The following is a 14395-nucleotide window of genomic DNA, read 5'->3' as shown; positions in this document are numbered from 1 at the left end:
CATTGAGAAAGATAAATCAAAGGGTAATGAGGGAAAGATGTGCATAAGTGTTTGCAGGCATCTCCATTGAGCATACATACCCAAAATCCTATCTTACAATGGCATTGAGAAAGATAAATCAAAGGGTACTGGGGCAAAGATGTGCGTAAGTGTTTGCAGGCATCTTCATTGAGCATACAAAGCCAAAACCCTATCTTACAATTGCATTGAGAAAGATAAATCAAAGGATAATGGGGGGAAGATGCGCATCAAGTGTTTGCAGGCATTTTCATTGAGCATACAAAGCCAAAACCCTATCTTTCAATTGCATTGAGCAATTGGGGTATTGTTTCCATCAACCATTTTGAAGAAACATGAAAAGAAATACTAACTTTTTCACCTTTAAAAATCAACCAAAATAAGTTGAAAACTTCTTGTAACCTTCATCCATACTTGAGAGTGGTTGTTGCTAGAGTTAGTGTCATCTATACTTCCTTTATTCATTGTACACATAACTATCTATAAGTAGTAAAATCAGTATTTTGTGCACTGTTCAGCAACTATGAGGTTTACTGAAAGAGATTTCTTAACTCTACTTAGAGTGAGTTAACACTATGCCACTTTCATTGGATTTGTTATTTTTTATGTAGTCATTTGGACAGGAACTTACCCTCTTATTTTTTTGGAGTCTTGGTACTAAACTGACCTTATTCTAATAAGGAAAAAAAACAAAAGAGATCATTGGGCAAAAAATAAAATAAATTGGAAGAGATGTTTACTTTAACCAATCAGTGGCTCAAGATGGGGTTGAGATTGAAAGTTTCCAATATGTTGGGCATAAGGCCCATACAAGAGGACCAACCAACACCCCTGAATTTCTTTTTTCTGGTGAAACTTGTTTAATTGCTCATGGGTAGTCTTGATTGACATGGACCAAGAGTTAGGCCCATTTAGTAGGAGATGGGAACAAAGAAAGTAATAATAACATAAAAATCACCTAAATTCATTATAAAAATTGAAGAATAAGTTTTCCAATTACCTTTTTCTCTACTTTGAATTTAATTTTTTTAATTTCACATGCTTTATATATAAAAAGTCATTTTCTCTTTATCGTAACCTCCCTTTTTCCCTCGTTTCAATTTGGAAAAGAGCAAAAATGCCCAACTCCAAGCAAGGCTCAAAGAAACCCAGACCCAACTGACAAAAAAGAAGAAAAACTGAGGCCCATAAAGGCCGATGAATCCCAGTTAACCTAGTTTCCCTCTCGTTCCATCATATATTCTCTCAAAACCCTACTTCCCAACTTTCTCCATTGGCCGTCGCAGAGTAGCAGAGGAACCAAACCCCACCCCACCAGCCCCCCAGCAGCAAAAATGAAGTACAACCCACGAGTCTCCTCCTCTCGCCGCAAGAATCGCAAGGCCCATTTCACTGCGCCCTCGTCCGTCCGCCGCGTGCTAATGAGCGCATCAGTCTCATCCGATCTGAGGTCCAAGTACAACGTCCGGTCCATGCCGGTCCGAAAGGACGACGAGGTCCAAGTCGTTCGCGGGACCTACAAGGGACGCGAAGGGAAAGTGGTTCAAGTTTACCGTCGCAAGTGGGTGATCCACATCGAGCGCATCACGAGAGAGAAAGTTAACGGTTCGACCGTGAACGTTGGAATCAACCCATCCAAGGTTGTCATCACCAAGCTGAGGCTCGACAAGGATAGGAAGTCGTTGCTGGATCGTAAGGCTAAGGGACGTGCCGCTGCTGATAAGGACAAGGGAACTAAGTTCACTGCTGAGGATATCATGCAGAGTGTCGATTAAGGTTGTCTTCCCTTTTGTTTTTTTGAAGTTATGATATGTCTCTTTTATGTTATTATCTAGGGAACTCGCAACTGTTGGACTTTAGTTTTTATGTTTTACATTTTTGTTATGTTATCAATCGGTAATACGATGAGGAATCTTGAATTTTGCAGTCGTTTAATGCTATATGTTTCAATTTTTTGTTATGGTGATTTCTATTCTGGTTGTTTTACTAGTACTAATTTATTTGTTCTTTCTGCTGCATTTCTTCAATGGATCATCAATCTTAAATAATTTATACATAGAATCGCCAAAGAAATGATCTTTTGCTTTCAGCTGTGCTGAGTTGCAGAGAAGTTAGTAGTAGTTTCAACACATTATTAGCTTCAACTTAGTTTGTACCGTGATGCAACAATTTGTTACTAATTTGTGTTGCTCCACGGCACAATATCCGCCTTTGTCTCTTGCCATTCTTATCTGATGCATTGTTTATTAATAAGTAGTGGTTTTTTTTTTTTCTTTCAATTGTGCTACAGCGGATAATAAGTAGAGTGGTTATTCATTAAAATCCTCTGAAATGCACCATCACCATGTTGTAGCTCGTTGCTTTTTATTGGTAGGAACTTGCTTCTCTTATGATTTCTTTTCATTTATTTGACAATAACAAGCAGCATGCTTTTCTTTATATGTAAATTATGCCCATCCAATTCGTACGCTGGGGGGTTACAAGAAGCAAAGTCATTGAGCATGCAACGGGTGGGAAGGAAAATGAAATGTAGCAATGATATCCTGAAGCTGATTATTCAAACTATAATAATTATAATTTCAAGAGGCCTTCTACGGGGAATTGGAAAGGAAAGAGGGAGGGAGGGAGGGAATGCGCTCATAGGCAGTACTGCCCGTCTCCATAATGGAGAGATGCCTAGGTTGCAGGGCGCAGGACTTGAAAGACACCACCTATTAGGCTTTGAGGCAGTAGGCTTAAGGCGCCCACAGTTGGAGGAACTTCAAAGAAGGCAACTGAAATAATTTATTCTCACATGCGTATATAAGTTTCGTAGATCACTCAAAATGAAATAAAGACAGTTCCAAAGCTTTGATCAATTAAAAGGAACTCCTCGATAAAATGAGGCTTGAATGAGCAAATGCCAAAATCGTTCAAAACTTACATGTAGAATCATGGAAAGCCTAAAGTTTGAATCCATCCACAGTCATTGAGAACCTAGAAATGAATATTAATCATCTGTGGAACTACTTATTGACACCCCTTTTCAATCTCCACAAAAATTTTTTTAGAAGGTATCAAATCCCAAATGCATCATTGAATAGCATCGAACCAGTTAGGGTTTCAGAGCAAGGGCCAAACCAAAGCGGGGACTTTTGTCCAAGGCCTTGGTGTCAATCTCACCAGAGATTGTCAGCAATGACTTTGGTATGACTTCATGCTGCAGCAGGGCTCCAAGCCTCCCATGATTGTTGAGCTTAGCTTTAATCAGTGTGAGATGATCAACAGCATAGGCCCCTCCAACAGTAAATGTGTTCTCATTTGTGGAAAACCTCCTGCTGACCTCTCCCACAGCAGCGCACTTCTTCAGCTGATCCAGATAATGCACATACGATGCTTTTATACTATCTCCCTTGTCTCCCCTGAGAGTAAAAGAAAAAAAATTAGTGACAAAAGATTAGAAAGTTTTTGCTTCTATTCACTTTTAAGATCAAGCAGAGTATGGTAGTGTACAAGAGCTTACAGAATTATCGAAGCATATGCATCTGGTTTCGTCACACTGATACCAGCAGTGTACCTAGTAAAATTTCCCGAGGTGGTATCATAGCCTGCCTCTGCACCAAAAGCAATAGCAGGTGTGCCAATGGTTGCTGTGACATCAACACCTGGTGTCTGGTTCAAACCAATAGCTGTTGTGAAGGTTGCATGGTCATGGAAATACTGAACCTCCAACTGCAAGACAAATAGCAGATAGAAACTTTTTAAACATCAAAATCATCATCATGAAAAACATTTCTGCTTAGGAGAGGCAACTTCCTACCTTGCCAGAGTTATAATCAGGCACTTTGAATGATGCAATAGTCTTAGTCGATGGAAGAATCTCAGTGAATGTAAGCGTTGCTGAGATCTGCCCAAAACAATGGAAAAAAGTAAGACACTCACCAGGACAAGGCTACTTGTTATTTAACAAGTTTCCAAAGAAAGGACGTAAGAACCCACGTTAGAGTCTGTATCGACTTTGACATCAAATAGAGTGTTCTTGTACTTGTATAGTGCAGCAACATCACCAATGGAAAGTCCTCCTTTCTTCAGAGCAGTTGATGTGAGGGCCTGAACAGAAGCAAAAGAAAAGGAATTAGCACAATGAAGACCTGTGGAATGTTTTAATTTAAGTGAATCTTGTCATCATCTAATTGTTTCCTCAGAACAAGAGGATCTAGCTTAACCTAGACTAAAGGTACGTTAATCTTGGTAGAAACCTTAACCCCCTTTCAAAAATAAAATAAACCACAAGAGCCTCTTAACTCCTTTCCATTCAAAAAAATTGGTCACACCAAACATCCATTTATAATGAAACCAGTCCCATCTGGAGTTAGACACAGTTTCACCCTACAATACCTTGAGAACAGGGACAAAATGCACATAGATTCAAAGTGACAATTTCTATTGCATGCTTTGAGTTCAAAGATAAAGCAGATTCATGAGAGATTCAGGGAAATCACCCTGACATAAGACAAAAGTTTCTTTTCTGAGTTTCATTTCTAGGTAAAAGGAGAATAAAGAAAGAACAAGAACCTTGATTTCTGTAATGCTTCCACATTTTCTGTTTTCTTTAGCTCATTAAAGCAATTAAACAAGATGTGATGCATATCATACCAGCCAATCCACGTGCTTCCACCATTCCATTCATCCACTAAGTTTAATAAAAACATGTTTCTTTCAATTAAGGGAAGGGGGATTTTTGAGAAATAAAACGAAAGAGCAGCCTCTGCAAATTCTACATTTGTATTAGTCTAAACACATTACTGTTAAGAACTCCAAAATCAGTTGATAAAAGATCTACGCGAGCAAATCAGCATTTCATTCAATCTTTATAGAATAATCTATCAAGCCCTAACTACTATACAAACAATTCATAATCCGAGGTGTAAAAGAAGTAATTTTTTCGTACCACCCCAGCGCCAGTGTATGTAGAAACAGTGAACTTGTGATCCGAGCTATAATCCTTATTCAAGAGATCTAAACATTAAAAAAAAAAAACAAAGAGAAATGAAAATGGATAATTAAAAAAAAAAGATGGATATTTCGATTCAAACGCAAAGGAAATTTCGAAGTTGGTTGAAAGATCGTACGGTAGAGAGCGAAGGAGATGGAGGGATTTGATTACCTTTGGCTTTTTTGCCAATATCGGAGAAGAGTCCTGGTCCCTTACTCATGGCTGCAATACACTCGGAAAGATCTGAGAAAGTGGGAGAGAAAAGAAATGGTGAAACGGAATCGAAGGACGAAGGGCTATTTTTCTTTCTTTCTTACTTTTCTTTTCTTTTTCTAAAATCGTCTCACGAAAATGCCAAAACCTTTCAAGTGTGACTATCGGGTGTGACCGTTCTTGGAACTGGCGTGTTCTTGACCGTTCGATTTGATTGAAGCTGTACGTTCGATGCGTGAGTTTTGGCCATTTTTCTAATATAAAATGCCGCTTTGTGTTTGCAAAGCTAAGCTGGAAGGAATACCACTGTAAGTGTGCATGAACCTTTTTATTCTTTTGAGTTGTCTAAGGAAACATGTGCTTAGGCTTAGCAAAGAGAAAGATACCAAGCCAGCATTTGGGATTACGACTTAGTATGTTTTGACAAATCATTAACAAGTTTTCAAATCATTGAAAATTGAATTTTTTTATTTAAAAAAAAAACTTAATGAAAGATTTTCATTGAAAAAATATTGAAAATAATAAGTAATTAACCATATTAAGTCAATTTTATTTAAGAAAAACATATTATTTAATTACATTAATTTTGTATCTTTTCTTTTAACTAGTTACTTTTTTTCATTTTTAATTATTATCAATATAAAATACTTATAATAAATCATATTTCTCTTTTGCAAAAGATTCAATCAAAAATCTACTCAACATTTAATTTTTACTAACATATCAAACAATTTTTATATCATAATTTCAGTATTTATAAAAATATTGTCATCTTCTTTTTGGAACTGTATCTGATTTTGAAAATATATAATGAAAAAAAAAATCAAAAAATATCCATCCTTAACTAGCATTTTGAAGTGGTAGATGAAATAATTTATATTTAGTTTATTATACTTTTATGGGACGATTTTGCCTCCCAACTCAGAACAATTCCAAAAGTTAACAATTCGTTTTACTCATTTAACATTTGGTTAGATTTTTATATAAAGAATATTAGAATAAGAAAGATTAACTTTTAACTTCTAAATTTTGCAACTATATAAAGTATCTTAACTCTTGGTTGTACATGTTGCCGTGTGTATGTCGTTGAGCCTTTCTCTCAACGATGAAGAAGAGATTTTGAAACCTTTAAATCACATTTTAAATTATATATTGCATAAATTCGATTTAATGTTTTATTGGTTTTGTTTATTTATTTGATTTAATTATTACTTTTTTATAAATATATTAAGGTATAGAATTATATATTATTGTGATTAAACAAAATTATAATTTTTACTTATGGTTATAAAAAAAATGATAGCAAAACTTTTTCCCCTTGGTCAAAAATGTTCATTTTTCACTGCCCCGAGTGTATTTTGAAACATTTCAGGCAATCCGCCACTGAGAGCCTTCCATTTGGATTTTGGATGACTCCAGCTACGGTTTGGCACTGGCTAGCTAGTTTAAAACTGGGCTCTGACGATTAAGCCAGTCATGGACACAGGCCTATTTGGGTGAGGAGTGCTGGATTATTTGGGCCATTGGAACGCAGAGTCAGCCATAGCAAGACCTTTCGGGGTGTATACCGTGATTGTGCCTGCAATTCTGCAACTGACTTCATAAGTTTAGAAGATTAATTGGTCCTCACGTTGTTTGTTCAATTCAAATACTGAGTCTCATATCTTTACTGAATTTGATTGCATCTTTCTTTGTCTTGGTCAATAATGATTGCATCTTTAATGTTCCTCCTTTTCTGTCAAAATGTGGTAATTCAACATGACTGACAAAGTCAATAATTAGGAAAGAAGTGATCAAAAGTTCAAGGCAACTGCTTCATTTCATTTCATCCACTATCTTTGACATGGATTTTTTTATTTTAAACTTGTGAATGAAATGAATTTTGGGATCAATAAATAAATACTAGAAATAATGTTATATATTTAATTATAAGTCATCTCACATATTTATAGTACATAGATCAATAATGTTACTTATTTAAAGCAAAGAAAAGGTTCCTTACGGGCGACTCCAATTCTGCCTTGGGTGCCAAAGTTGTCAAGTTGAGGCCCCGAGTCCAACTTGATTGTCTTAATTTTTTTTTGAAATATGATTTAAATTTATCGATACATTATATATCAAATTTTAAAAAATTTAAAATATGTATAATCATATAATTTGATTAAAAATAGCAAAAATATTATTAAAAAATAAAAGAATTCTCAATGAAATATTTTATATTTTGATATTTTGAAATAAATTAAAAAATTTAATAGTAAAATTACACTCGATGAAAAACAATGATAAATTTAATCATTAATAGTAAAATTGAAATTTATTTTATTATTACTTTTTTTCAAAATGCCATGGTAAAAACGTGATTAGATGGGAGGTTTTTGAAGCAAGCCCGCCAAATGGGTTTTCTTGAAAGTCGTTCGATCCAAATTCTAACTCGCGTCAAGTCGGGCGGGCTTTGGAGGTCTGCTTCTGCCTAAATGTTCGTGCCCGATGGTCTGAGACTTTAAAGTTTTTCTTAGCAGAGACGCTCATTGCCCCAAAAAGGGCGGCTGGACCCGAGCACTTTCCCAATTGAGTACGGCACCCGGCAGTCACCATGAAAAGCAAAGGCAATATCAATTGAATCCCCCGATACGACGCTATTCACCAAAAAATTTATGCAAGAAACATAATGAAGAAAAATCTTCAAAATCGTGGTGTAATGGTGTTGTCAAGAGAAACATCACATTTTGATTGGACTTTTGGTTAACTATTGATATATATGATGTCAGGCTCAAGAAAACCTTGGGATAGTGACTTAAATGGAAATCTAAACATATTACAATAACAACAAATAAAATAATATATTATTCAAAATTTGTTTTATATTGTTTAACCTAATGACTTCAGCTATTTTTTTTTTCAATTCATGAAGTTATATTTATCTCATGCTCTTTCAGCAATCATATAAAGAAAAAAAATATTTGCGAATTTAATAATACATTAAAAAATTATTTTTAATGCATGCTTAGAGAAGTGTCAAATGGATATTGGCAATATGAACTACGTGTCCAAAATTTTAATTAAGTGTCATTATCATATTTAGTATAAATAGATTGTCTTTTTAATTATGTTCAATGGAAATCTGATTACTATATCCAATTGAAGAAATGTAACTTTGGCATATGGGAGAGTTACCATTTTTATTTTCCTATTTTAGCCTTGGCCTTACCATTCAGATATACTTATAATATTTTTTTATTATTTGTTTATATAATTATTATCACTACTGGTTAAGAGAAAATTGATTGCAGAAAATAAAATACTACTACTAATATTACTAAAGCGTTTGCTATTTATTTTTAAAAATAAAAACAAAAAATAATTACCTACAGAAGTTCAATGACAAAAAATCAGAAAACTCTTTGAAAATTTTTGTTTTTTATTCTTGTAATAGTTCTAGACATTATTACAAAAAATAATTATTTTAAGCAGTTATAGGTATTATTACAAAAGATAAAATTCAATAACTTTATACATTTCAGAAGTTAAATAATTAGTATTCACTGTTATGATTTTTTTTCATATTATTATTTGTTATTTTAAAAGATAAAATTTTAAATTTTTAAAAAATTACATTAAAAATATTTATTAAACTTTATACTTTCATTCACAAAAATAATTCTATAAATTAATACTACATTTAAAAAAAAATCGAAATTTGAATCAATAATTTTCTCATATATATTTATATACACCAAATATTACAATATTATATTTTTAACAACTAAATTCTCAACGATCAATGACGTTTTCATCTAACTGTACCGAATATTCCCACCGCGTGCAATACGCGTAACATAATGACTGATCTGGCGAAAATGACAAAAAAAAAGAAAAAGATGGGAAACTAAAAGTGTGATTGGCTTCTGACTCATGGCTTTAAACAAAAGCTAAAAAGGTAAAAAGCCACTTTCAAAGTGACGATTACCATGTTCTTAATAGAATTAATTCAGGTAACGCAATTTCATAAGCAACCGAACAACCCGTTCAAGTTTATTTCCTAGACAGTAGGAGAAAGAAATTGAGGAGCGAAGAAGACCAGCTCAACGTTGTCTCTACTAAAATGCATCAAATTTCGGATCCTCCCTCCCCTTTCTCTTCCATTTTCAAATCCTTACCCTAACTGAAAATAAATCAAGCTTTCACAACGTTTTCTTTTTTGTTATTCTCTTTAAAAAAAAAAAAAATTATTGTCCTTTGTCTGTTCTTTTTGAAATGTTAAATGTCCTGGCAGTTGTGTCTGAAACTTCCACGTTATTGGACTAAGCGGTACGGGAAGCTCTTTTCGAGTACGACTCGCTTTATTTTACTCGGTTGAAGATTCTTCCTCGTAGTTTCGGGATTTTGCTCATATATAGTTGAATGAAGCTGAGGAAGCAGTTCTAGAAACGAAATTAAAAATTAAAGAATGGAGAGTTATTTGAATGAGAACTTTGAAGTGAAGGCGAAGCACTCGTCGGAGGAAACGTTGGAAAAATGGAGGAAAGTTTGTGGTATCGTCAAGAATCCGAAACGGCGGTTTCGATTCACCGCCAACCTCTCCAAACGTTACGAGGCTGCTGCTATGCGCCGCACCAATCAGGTCCGTTGGATTCTGAATCCCACTTTCTGATTTCGAAACTGCTGAAAATCATTTGCAAACTTCTTTTTACTATTATTAGCGATATTTGTGAGATCATATTTTGACGTTTGGAAATTAGCAGAAATTTGTGGGAGAGTTTAAGGATTTCGAAGCTTCTTTTAAAAGAAAAAGGAGAAACAGAATAACATTTCTATTTTAACTCTTATAAATGGACTGTTTTCGGCGGTGATCAATGTCATTTTTATTTTCTCCAAGTTACTTGACTTCCTTCTCATTTTTTAGTTTATTGTTGGTTTCGCGGTTCAAATTTCTCCTTTCCTATGATAAGCTCCCTTTTATTTTTTTTTTCAAAGAAAAATTTTTTTGTTAGGTGTTTGAATGTAGTAGGATTATGATGTTTCAAATTGGTATTTTAGATCTTATTTGTATTTATTTTTTTGGATTTGGAACATCGCAGGAAAAATTGAGAATTGCTGTACTGGTTTCGAAAGCTGCCTTTCAATTTATATCAGGTGAGATTTTTCCAGCCAATTCGAGTAAAATTTTTTGCATTTTGTTTTGTAAGCCGCCTTTCAATTTAAATTAATCCTCTTTTGCAGGTGTGCAACCTAGTGATTATGTTGTTCCTGAAGAAGTCAAAGCTGCTGGTTTTCAAGTTTGTGCTGATGAGTTAGGATCCATTGTGGAAGGCCATGAGGTAAAGAAACTAAAGTTTCATGGTGGAGTAGATGGTATTGCTGAAAAGCTCTCGACATCAACGACCAATGGACTAACTTCCGATTCTGGTCTGTTGAATAAAAGACAAGAGGTTTATGGAATCAATAAGTTTGCTGAGCCTGAAACTAAGGGGTTTTGGTTATTTGTTTGGGAAGCTCTTCAGGACATGACTCTTATGATCCTTGGGGCATGTGCTTTTGTGTCGTTGATAGTTGGGATAGCAATGGAAGGATGGCCAAAGGGAGCTCATGATGGACTTGGGATTGTTGCAAGTATCTTGTTGGTTGTGTTTGTAACAGCAACAAGTGATTATCGCCAATCTTTACAGTTCAGGGATTTGGAAAAGGAGAAAAAGAAAATCACTATTCAGGTAACAAGAAATGCATGTAGGCAGAAAATGTCTATATATGATTTACTTCCTGGTGATATTGTACACCTTAATATTGGCGACCAAGTCCCAGCTGACGGGCTTTTTGTCTCGGGATATTCTGTGCTAATTGATGAATCAAGTTTAACTGGGGAGTGTGAGCCGGTAATGGTGAATGCTGAAAACCCTTTTATGCTCTCTGGTACTAAGCTTCAAGATGGATCATGCAAGATGATGGTTACCACTGTTGGGATGAGAACACAATGGGGTAAATTGATGGCAACCCTCAGTGAGGGGGGAGATGATGAGACCCCACTGCAGGTGAAGTTGAACGGAGTGGCAACCATTATTGGCAAGGTAGGCCTGTTTTTTGCTGTAGTGACTTTTGCTGTATTGGTGCAAGGACTGTTTAGCAGTAAACTGCAAGAAGGGACAATCTGGAGTTGGTCTGGCGATGAGGCATTGCAAATGCTGGAGTTCTTTGCTGTTGCAGTTACAATTGTTGTTGTCGCAGTGCCAGAGGGTCTACCATTGGCTGTGACCCTGAGCCTTGCTTTCGCCATGAAGAAAATGATGAATGATAAAGCACTAGTTCGACACCTTGCAGCTTGTGAGACTATGGGCTCAGCAACAAGTATTTGTAGCGATAAAACTGGGACACTAACAACTAATCACATGACGGTAGTGAAATCATGCATTTGCATGGGTGTCAAGGAAGTAGGTAACAACAATAAAGCTTCTTTCTGCTCTGAGATTCCAGAGTCCACTGTGAAACTTCTGCTACAATCAATTTTTACTAACACTGGCGGTGAAATTGTTATCAACAAAAGTGGAAAACGTGAGATATTGGGAACACCAACCGAGACTGCTTTATTAGAGTTTGGCTTGTCTCTGGGTGGAGATTCCCAAGCAGAACGACAGGCATCAAAAATTGTTAAGGTTGAGCCATTTAACTCAACAAAGAAACGAATGGGAGTGGTGCTGGAGCTTCCTGAAGGAGGGCTACGAGCACACACTAAAGGTGCTTCGGAGATAGTTTTGGCTGGATGTGACAAGGTGATCAATTCAGATGGGGAAGTTATTCCCCTGGATGAAGAATCCATTAACCATCTCAATGATACAATCAACCAGTTTGCTAATGAGGCTCTTCGAACCCTGTGTCTTGCCTATATGGAACTGGAAAATGGTTTCTCCCCTCACAATGCTATTCCAGTTTCTGGGTATACTTGTATAGGAATTGTGGGTATTAAAGATCCTGTTCGCCCTGGTGTTAAAGAATCTGTTGCTACTTGTCGTTCTGCTGGGATTACCGTACGAATGGTTACAGGAGACAATATAAACACTGCGAAGGCTATAGCCAGGGAATGTGGAATTCTTACAGATGATGGTATAGCCATTGAAGGTCCAGATTTCAGAGAGAAGAGTCAGGAGGAATTGCTTACTTTGATTCCTAAGATTCAGGTACTCTCCACGTTTCTTATCTTTGCTTGAAAACTGTTACCAGTAGGGTATTTGTACCAAGGACAAATAATCTAATGCATTCCTCAATTTTCATTTCTTTTGCAGGTGATGGCTCGGTCTTCTCCTATGGACAAGCATACATTGGTAAAGCACTTGCGAACTAATGAAGTTGTTGCTGTGACTGGTGATGGAACAAATGATGCTCCAGCCCTGCATGAAGCAGATATAGGACTAGCGATGGGCATCGCTGGAACTGAGGTGAGCAATCATAAACATTTTCACACTGTGCATGCATCTTGGACCATTTAAATGAAAGAAAATTCAATTTAAACATATTTATGTTATGATCATAGATCAAAACGTGTATGGTTTACTGAAGTACTGATTCAATGCCTTGAGAGCAACTCAGATAGTTATGCATGTTTTGAATGAAGTGCTACACATAATATGGGTTAGAATAAAGAGCAGAGACTTGAGTTCCTTTGAGATTGACAAAAGGCACTTCAATTACGGGAGGGAAGCTAATATAAATAGTTTTATGTTGTATAAAAAGATATTTTAGCTGGAGTTTAGATGTAATGTATGTTGCTCAATTGTGAAACAATACAACAACATTTGATGCACCTGATACTAGAATGTTGTGATAGTGACTTTACTTGTTAGATGATAGTAAAATATATTAATTAAGTATAAGTTATGCCTGATATTAACAATATCAAGATTTAATTAATCTCATTCTCAATTCCAGGTGGCCAAGGAGAGTGCTGACGTCATAATTCTAGATGACAATTTCTCGACAATTGTGACAGTGGCCAAATGGGGCCGTTCAGTATACATAAATATTCAAAAATTTGTACAGTTTCAACTGACAGTCAATGTTGTTGCATTGATTGTTAATTTCTCCTCAGCATGTTTGACAGGTAAGAGAGGGATACGTTTGTCTACTTCTTTTAAAACTTATGTTCTAGCTTTCGTTGCAAATGGAAATAATTTTGTCCATATTGCTTATGCTTTTTGCGCCAAATCATGCTGCAGGGAGTGCCCCTCTCACAGCTGTTCAGCTATTGTGGGTCAATATGATTATGGATACTCTGGGAGCACTAGCACTTGCAACTGAGCCTCCAACTGATGAACTAATGAAGCGTTCACCAGTTGGAAAGAAAGGAAATTTTATCAGTAATGTCATGTGGAGGAATATCTTGGGGCAGTCTTTGTATCAGTTTATGGTAATATGGTATCTTCAGACAAAAGGAAAAGCAATATTTAATCTCAACGGCCCTGATTCTGATCTGATATTGAACACACTTATTTTCAATTCATTTGTCTTCTGTCAGGTAACCATTTCTTAAGAACTCCTTCATACTCTTCGATACATGTTGTTATATACACAATTGCTGGAAGGTCTATTGTGTCATGCATAGAAGCGATCAGGAGACTTGCAAAGTATCTATATTGAACTTTGCTAGGACTCAGCATGGTTCTTTTTGTAAGGTTACCATGTTGGATGTACCATGCTCCTAACTTAAAACTTTTATGCCATAACCAGCTTTTTCTGAATATCTCCATTTCCAACTTTGTTAAAAACTTTTGCCTAACAAAGAACGTTTGGTCTTTTTCCACAGGTTTTCAATGAGATCAGCTCACGTAACATGGAGGAAATAGATGTTTTCAAGGGCATATTAGATAACTACGTATTCGTGGCCGTTCTCAGCTGCACTGCTGTCTTCCAAGTCATTATAGTTGAATTTTTGGGTACATTTGCAAATACAACTCCTCTCACATTCTCACAGTGGTTCCTAAGCGTTTTCATAGGATTCATAGGCATGCCCTTTGCTGCTGCTTTGAAGATGATCCCAGTATGAACCACCAAAACCGCAGATGCTATTTTGTGAATGACATCATTGAAAGCCTCTGATGCCTCTCCCTTGCAGTGTAGATTACGTAGTGACTAGAAAGCTGTTTGCAAAGAAGGTAAATAGAGAGTTTGGAACCAAAATCTCATCAGCATTTAAGTGTCATTACA

At 35.9% G+C, this 14395-nt stretch overlaps 3 protein-coding genes across 3 annotated transcripts; 2 read left to right on the top strand and 1 right to left on the bottom strand.

Moving 5' to 3' along the window:
- LOC18611285 (60S ribosomal protein L26-1) lies at positions 1236–1978 on the top strand. The gene has a single exon (XM_007047459.2). It carries the CDS (start codon positions 1353–1355, stop codon positions 1791–1793), a length of 441 nt encoding a protein of 146 aa, XP_007047521.1. The 5' UTR covers positions 1236–1352; the 3' UTR covers positions 1794–1978.
- On the bottom strand, positions 2845–5339 carry LOC18611284 (mitochondrial outer membrane protein porin 2). The gene is made up of 6 exons (XM_007047458.2): positions 5165–5339; positions 4949–5016; positions 3997–4107; positions 3818–3904; positions 3521–3729; positions 2845–3419 (listed from the first exon to the last, which is right to left on the bottom strand). The coding sequence occupies exons 1-6, from the start codon at positions 5211–5213 to the stop codon at positions 3113–3115; spliced, it is 831 nt and encodes a 276-aa protein (XP_007047520.2). The 5' UTR covers positions 5214–5339; the 3' UTR covers positions 2845–3112.
- On the top strand, positions 9228–14394 carry LOC18611283 (calcium-transporting ATPase 2, plasma membrane-type). Its single transcript, XM_018125868.1, has 7 exons — positions 9228–9827; positions 10285–10339; positions 10427–12372; positions 12478–12630; positions 13121–13292; positions 13408–13706; positions 13995–14394. The coding sequence occupies exons 1-7, from the start codon at positions 9654–9656 to the stop codon at positions 14232–14234; spliced, it is 3039 nt and encodes a 1012-aa protein (XP_017981357.1). The 5' UTR covers positions 9228–9653; the 3' UTR covers positions 14235–14394.

The sequence above is a fragment of the Theobroma cacao genome, chromosome 1, assembly GCF_000208745.1.
Source record: "Theobroma cacao cultivar B97-61/B2 chromosome 1, Criollo_cocoa_genome_V2, whole genome shotgun sequence".
Taxonomy (NCBI): Eukaryota; Viridiplantae; Streptophyta; class Magnoliopsida; order Malvales; family Malvaceae; genus Theobroma; species Theobroma cacao.
This window is presented reverse-complemented; position numbering and strand designations above follow the sequence as displayed.